At 52.5% G+C, this 6,626-nt stretch overlaps 1 protein-coding gene across 1 annotated transcript; it reads right to left on the bottom strand.

Moving 5' to 3' along the window:
• Positions 1 to 266: 266 nt before the first annotated feature.
• CGCS363_v006799 (uncharacterized protein) lies at positions 267 to 3,217 on the bottom strand (the record flags this gene model as incomplete). The annotated part of the gene is made up of 2 exons (XM_036638648.1): positions 267 to 1,321; positions 1,369 to 3,217. The coding sequence occupies 2 exons, from the start codon at positions 3,215 to 3,217 to the stop codon at positions 267 to 269; spliced, it is 2,904 nt and encodes a 967-aa protein (XP_036496203.1).
• Positions 3,218 to 6,626: the final 3,409 nt, after the last annotated feature.

Raw genomic sequence — 6,626 nt, 5'->3', positions numbered from 1 at the left:
ACCCCAGCGTCCAAGCATACCGTCCTGGTATGAATGTGAATCTTCAGTCATGAAATATCGCCCCTAGCCCATTCCGTGGTGTTGGTTCTTAGTCTCCATCCCCTTTCTTCTCAATAGTGACTAGCTCCAACCAACGTATTCTTCCACCCCCAAAGCTCCTCTTATTTAATACCGTCATCAACGAAGGTTTTCCTCCTTCATGCGGGCCGTTGTGCAGCCCCAGGGACGTTTCTTCCGGTCCTCTCTCATCAACACCTCCAGCGTCCTCAGAGCGTCCAGACAGGCGCCTTCACCAACACTTGACGGCCCCGGACTTCCACTGCGGGGAAGCCGGCGAGCCGCACCTTGTTGTTGTCTTTGGGTGGAAGCGCTGAAGGGGGGGCTGCATCAGTACTTGAAGGTACGATCGATGAAGCGTTGCTGCTCTTTCGAGGCGGTCCGCCACCGAGAATGTTTGTGAACATACCGCTTCTGGTCTTGTCCGCCCGCCGGTCCTTGCCGTTCTTATCCTTGTCAGAATCATCCGCGGCCTCCTCGCCTTCTTTCTGCGTCTCCAGCGGCGGAAGAGGCGCCTTCTCTACCTCCATAATATTGGGGTTGATGGGATCTCCAGGCAACGGGTAGGTAATGGCCACGTCTCTACTCTCCAGCGGCAGGTTGGCGGCGATGCCTACTGCCAACTCCACGATCATGGACGCGCTGCCATCTACACCAGGCGGCGGCGGATCTGTCATGTACTGGAACAGCGTTGCCGTGAGGTTTGACGTGCACATGCGGGTGAAGTCTGCTCTGTTGTCTGCGCTCTCAGGGGAGTTCAAAGCCCTCTGAAGACCCTCCAGGGTTGCCATACGCCAGCTTACGACCTTATTCGTCAAGGCATCGAATTCCTCTTGGCTGTTCATCGTGTATGAGAACCGCCGGATATTGAGCTCAATATCCTTCAACTGCCGGCTGAGGTCGAAGTTGAGACCCGGGTGGAAGCACTTGTTGAAGATCTCTTCTACAATCCACCTCGTGATGACAGCACGACCGACTGCCGTCATTTCTTGCTTCCCGGTCTTCAGAGCGTCGATGCTCACGTACATGTCCAGCCATTGCGGCACTGTGCGCCAATCCTTGCGAATGTTGAACGACAGGTTGTTGATGGCGCCGTTGAGACGGTTGAACCTGGTGATGTACTCGCTATCATCGAGAGCGGTGCGGGACTGTGACATTCGCTGGTTCGCAACGGCATTCTGCAGTTGCTCGATCTGGGAGTTCAGGTTGTCGATCTGTGTCTTGCCATCGAAATAAAGGCGCTTAACGTTCTTGTACTTGGTGACTGATAGCTGTTAGCGCGTGCCAGCACAATGCTTGCGACTACCTTACGTAGCTCCTTGAACTTGTCAGGATCGGTGCCGTCGCGGTCAGGGTTCGACGGCTGAGGGCTGTTGCGGCCTTGCTCTCCTCCAGACCCCTCGAACTGGCGGCCTTCTTGAGCGCTACCCGTACGGAAGGCCGGGTTCGCAGCAGCGGCACCAGTGGTAGGCATAGTCTGACTCTGTCTGTAGCCCGGCGGGGGCCCACCGGGTGCGTCGACCTGACTTCGCAACGTCTTCTCCGTCTCTGCTTGGGGTCGTCGTTCGGATCGGGGAGGGGGGCCTCCAGCAGGGGGCGTCATATTTTGCTGCTGAGGCTGAGAGCTACCTTGGGCGGGTGGGAGTGTAGGAGGCAGCGGATTGTCGGTGGTCTGCACGGCGTATCTTACTGCGGGGGAGGTTTGTGCGGACTGGACGTTTGCCGAGCGAGCGTCTGAATCAGTAACCGGTGATTCATGCGACAACTGAGAAACGGTCTCGGGATTTTGGTGAGAACCGGTACCCAGGTGGCCAGTGTGAATGGGAGACGGTCCGCCTTGGTATTGACCAGCCTGCTGCTGGGAGTACTGCTGGTACTGGTGTTGGGAGGGGTCGTAAGCAGACTGCTGGGCGTGCTGGTGTTGGTCTTGCAAAGCGTGCAGCTGCTGTTGCTGCTGCTGGAGATATGCAGGGTCTTCGTAAGGGGTATTGTCTAAATCGCTGGGAACGTAACGAATGGAATTGCGGTGGGAATCGGGGGTCTGCAGACGATGGTCTCTGTTAGGATCTTGTGCAAAGCGGTGTTGGTCCTCGATCTCGCCGACGCCTTGAAGCGGGGAGGGTTGCTGATTTAGCGCGGGCAACGGCCAGTCTGTCGACTGCTGATCGAGCGACAGCTGGGAAGGCTGCTGGGATAATGCGGTTCTCGCGGGTGGTGGATTGCTCACTCTCTTTGACGGTCGGCGAGCGAGGCCACCAGTGTTATCGTAGGAGCCTGGCGGGGTAGGCTGCTGGGAAGGAGGCGGGGTGTTGTGATGATCTCGGCCCGCTCCCAGAATGTTCTTGAGCAACCTCCGTGCAGAGCGCTTCTCGGGCTGGGGTGCAGGCTGAGGAGTAGGAGAAGTTGCCTGAGATTGGGCGGTTGCAGTCGAGGTGTTGTTGAGGGATGCCCTGAGGTTGTCGACGGAGCTGGAGGCTGCGCCGTACTGGGTGTTGGGGTAGGGGGCTACGGCCGGCGGATAGCGCTGGGATTGGGAGCGGGAGACGGAGTCGGCGAATTCCTGCTGCTGACCTGGGCCCCTCTGGCGCGAATCGGCGGGTGGCAGTGGGTTGTGCTGCAAGAGGAGGGAGTTGCGTGAGGCAGCAGCTGCGGCGGGCGAGGCAGAGGCAGGATAATCGTGGGGCGGTGGAGGAGGCCCTTGCTGCCCTTGCTGATGCTGCTGGTGCTGGAGCTGCTGCTGTTGCTGCTGTTGAAGATTTTGGAATTGTTGCTGCTGATGTTGCAGCTGGTGTTGGGTGTCAAAGGACTCGATGGAGCTGAAGGCGGTCGACGAGGCTGAATGGGGGGTAATTGGGTTATTAGCGCCGCCAGTAGTGGTGGTGGTGGTGGTGGTGGGAGTGGTCGACGAAGAGGTAGGCGCGGGCGCAGGAGCCAGCGAGTGGGAGATTGAGAGACCGTGGCCGTGACCTTGGCCTTGAGGGTGAGACTGAGAGTGGCCTGAAGGAGGAAGGGGAACTTGACCACCAGCACCCGACAGCGCGGCGGGCACAGCAGATAATGGCGTAGGTGAGTTGCCTGCTGAAGGGGCACCGCCAACCGGCTCGACAAGTGCTTGTTGCGAGCGGTTGTTGTGCCTCCCAATGCGACCGAAGCTCGGCATTATAATTGCGATATGTCGTCGTGCGCAGCCGCCGCAGTAACCTGGACAGAGACAGAGACGTGCGAATGGATGGGCAGGTTTTCTTCCTTTTCGTTGGTAAGACGACCCTGGCCTGTCTGTGCCAATGCCAACGCAAATGCAGACGGGACAGACGCTGGCTGTGTCAGTCGCAAGTCCAGTCGCAGTCTGTCAGTCCCCGTCAAGCAGCAAGCCGGCAAGTAAACAAAATAATAATAATATAAAATAAAACCACGCAGGGCAGGCAATACGGCACAGCCCGTGTATGTGTGTCTGTCTGTATGTGTGTCGACTGACAATGAGCAGCAGAAACAGACACACAAGACGGGACTGGGAGACGGGGGTGGAGGATGAGGAGGAGGGGAATGAATGGAGCTTGCTCTCACTCTCACTCTCTTGCTCCGAGTGTGAGTGACAAGCTCAGCTCTGCTCTCACTGTCTTTGGCTTCCGTCTTCTTCGGCCTCTTTCTTCTTTCTTTTCTCTTGTTTCTTCCGCGCGGGGTCTTTTCTCACTCTCTGTTCCTCTGTCTACCAGTCACCCAAGCCAGTCAGTCAGTTCCAAGTTTCCCAGAGTTGACAGAAGCAAGCAAGCAGCGACAAGACAAGCAAGCAGGCGGGCGGGCGAGCGAAAGGAGCGGCAGCAGCAGAAGCAGGCAAGCAGCGCGGCGGAGCGGCAGCAAGCAGGAAAGGGAAAGCAAGAGGATGGCCGATGGATGACGGGACGGGGAGAGATTGGAGATTGACCAGCCCGGCCAGCTGGTCCCTGTTCCTATTTTCTGCGCGTCTGCGTCTGGCGACCCTGTCGAGTCTGTCCACTTCTCACTCACTTCAATCAAACGTCCGTACGGATTGGATACGTGGTGTCGTCCTGTGCCCGCCAAAAGGAAGATAGTCCCAGCCCGCCAGCGGCGAGAGCAGCAGGCAGAACCAGACGGCTCCGACTGGATTGGCTACGCCGGCTGCAGAAGCGGATGCCGTGCTGGGTTCCCTGGGGCCCTTGGAGGGGAGGGGGAGCGTGGAGGGGCTTCCTTGGGGCTGTGCACACAAGTCAATCCCAGCGGCAGCTCGTCTGTCAGCTGTCTAGGATGCGACGGGATGGGGAAGGAGATGGAGGGTGCTCTGTCTGGTTGGGCGTCTGTCTGTCGAGGTCCGCGTCCGCGTCCGCGCCTGCGTCTGCGTCTGTTGGATTCGCTGGTGGGCGAGGCTTGCTCGAATGCTTGCTAGGGTGGTGCCGATGGCTGAGGGAGGTACGAAGAGGTGATTTGATGGAAGCTGTCTCTGTTTCCCGGCATGTAGCGCTATGCCATTCTCGACGGACAATGGCAGGTCGAAAAGCAAAGGTAGCGAGTGGCCCGAGGGGTTCAAAAAGGGGGCGTCTGTCGTCTTCGTCACTCCGTGAGGTCGACGTCTGGCTGGCTCTATGGCCTTTCGTTTCTGGGATGTCTACTTCTCCTCTGTGGCTCTGGCTCTGTTCAGACGAACGGCGGTTAACTGAGTCCTGCAGAGGTGCAGTGCAGTGCAGTGCAGTACAGTGCAGTACGGATACTCGCTGTGACCCGACGAGGGGGATGAGCGACACGCTGCTGATGCGAGTGCTGCGTGCTGCGGGGGAGGGATCTGGGGTCGTTTGGTGAAACACAGACGGGTTTCGATCAGCGTCGTCAGGGGGGGTTGACTATCGGGACGGAATGGCAGTGTCCTTCTGTTGGCCGATGAGGGCGGCAAGATAGAGACAGATGGCTTGACAAAGGCGGAGAGCTACGATGGACAGCAGATGGCTCGAAAGAGGCTTCCAATGCTGAAGAGGATGTGAAGGGCAGATTCGGCAGCAGCACCTGACCGGATTAGACGGGAATGCGACAATAATCAGACTCAGAAAAGAGCTGAGCCTTAGAGGGAAGGTGAGGGAGAGGCGAATAGCGTCGTCGTGTTGGGGATGCCACGCCAGGATCCAGGATACCTTAGGGCTGATCAGTTGCCTTTTCCCTGGGCTGGCCCTTCTCTCCTCCCCACCACATACGGAGTACGGCGGACTCGGCTTCCATCTCAGAACACGACAGAGAGACAGAGAGACAGAGAGAGCCTGTCGGGTTTATTGGAGAGCAGCATATCTGTCTTGTTTCTTCTGTCCACTTGCTCTGTCGACAGGGCAGGGTGTGCAGCCAATGCCATTCACACACAGCCCACCAACGCCAGTCAGACGGCTGGAGGATGACAAGATCAGGAAATGAGACGAAGGTCCGAACTCGAGCAGAGGCCGGGCCATTCTCGACGTCGGATTGCGGCACTAGCTCTGTCTAGGTGGCCCAACTTGAGATGACTGCGAGCTGGACCTGCCTACCTTAGCAGAGAAGGGTCGCCAGCAATTTAATTAGGGGCGTCTTAAACCACACCTACCCTCTACACCCCCTAAGCCATAATTTAGGGCTAGGATAGTGCTAGAGGCTAGTAACTAGAGGTCCTTAGATTTAGCTAATTAGAAGCTAGAGATTAAAGTTATATAACTTTTATAATTTAGATTTTTATTATAGTAATTAATATAACTTAATAAAAGCTTTTTTTTATAATTTTAATTAAAAAAGTTAATAAAAGAAGGAAAAACTATTAATTTAAGCTTTTTAGTACCCTCTAAAACCTCTAGAAAGCTTAATCTAATAACTTAATAATATTAATATTACTATTAGTTACTTTTATTATTACTAATACTTACTACTATATAACTCTATATAACTTACTTTAATACTATAGTACTATAGGATATTAACTTTCTTAGTAATCCTACTTAGTGTTAGTAGCTTATATATTAATAGCTTTAACTTTAACTATAAGTCTCTTATTATTATTAAGTAGAATATTTACTTCTTCTTTAATTTTATATTAATCTTTAGGTAATAAGCTATTATATTACTAATAAGCTTATAAAGCCTTTATACTAAATTTATAAAAGTTAAAGCTATAAATTTTAAAGTATTATAAATTATACTTTATAGTTAAAATACTTATTAAAGCTATTAATATAATTAATACTAATAGTAGTAATAGTAAAGCTCTAATTATTAGAATAATTATAAGCTTAAATCTAATAAGCTTTATAAAGGTAGAAGTAGCTTAAGTAGTAGCTTAAATAATAGCTAGGCTAATAGTATTTTAATACTTAATATATTTACTTACTTCTATTATAGTAGAGATTTAATAAGTATTATTAGCCTTATAGCCCTTCTTATAATTAGGTATACTATAAAAATAGTCCTTACTTCTTATAATATTAAGTTTAAGTAGAGATAAGCTATTAATAAAGGTTTCTACTTCTAAGTTAAAGTAATACTATACTTATTAGTAGTAATAGATCTAAGTAATCTTAAGGAGGTCTTTATTTTATATATAGTAATAG

This window comes from Colletotrichum siamense (assembly GCF_013390195.1).
Source record: "Colletotrichum siamense strain Cg363 chromosome Unknown KSG_Cg363_contig04, whole genome shotgun sequence".
Classification (NCBI taxonomy): Eukaryota; Fungi; Ascomycota; class Sordariomycetes; order Glomerellales; family Glomerellaceae; genus Colletotrichum; species Colletotrichum siamense.
This window is presented reverse-complemented; position numbering and strand designations above follow the sequence as displayed.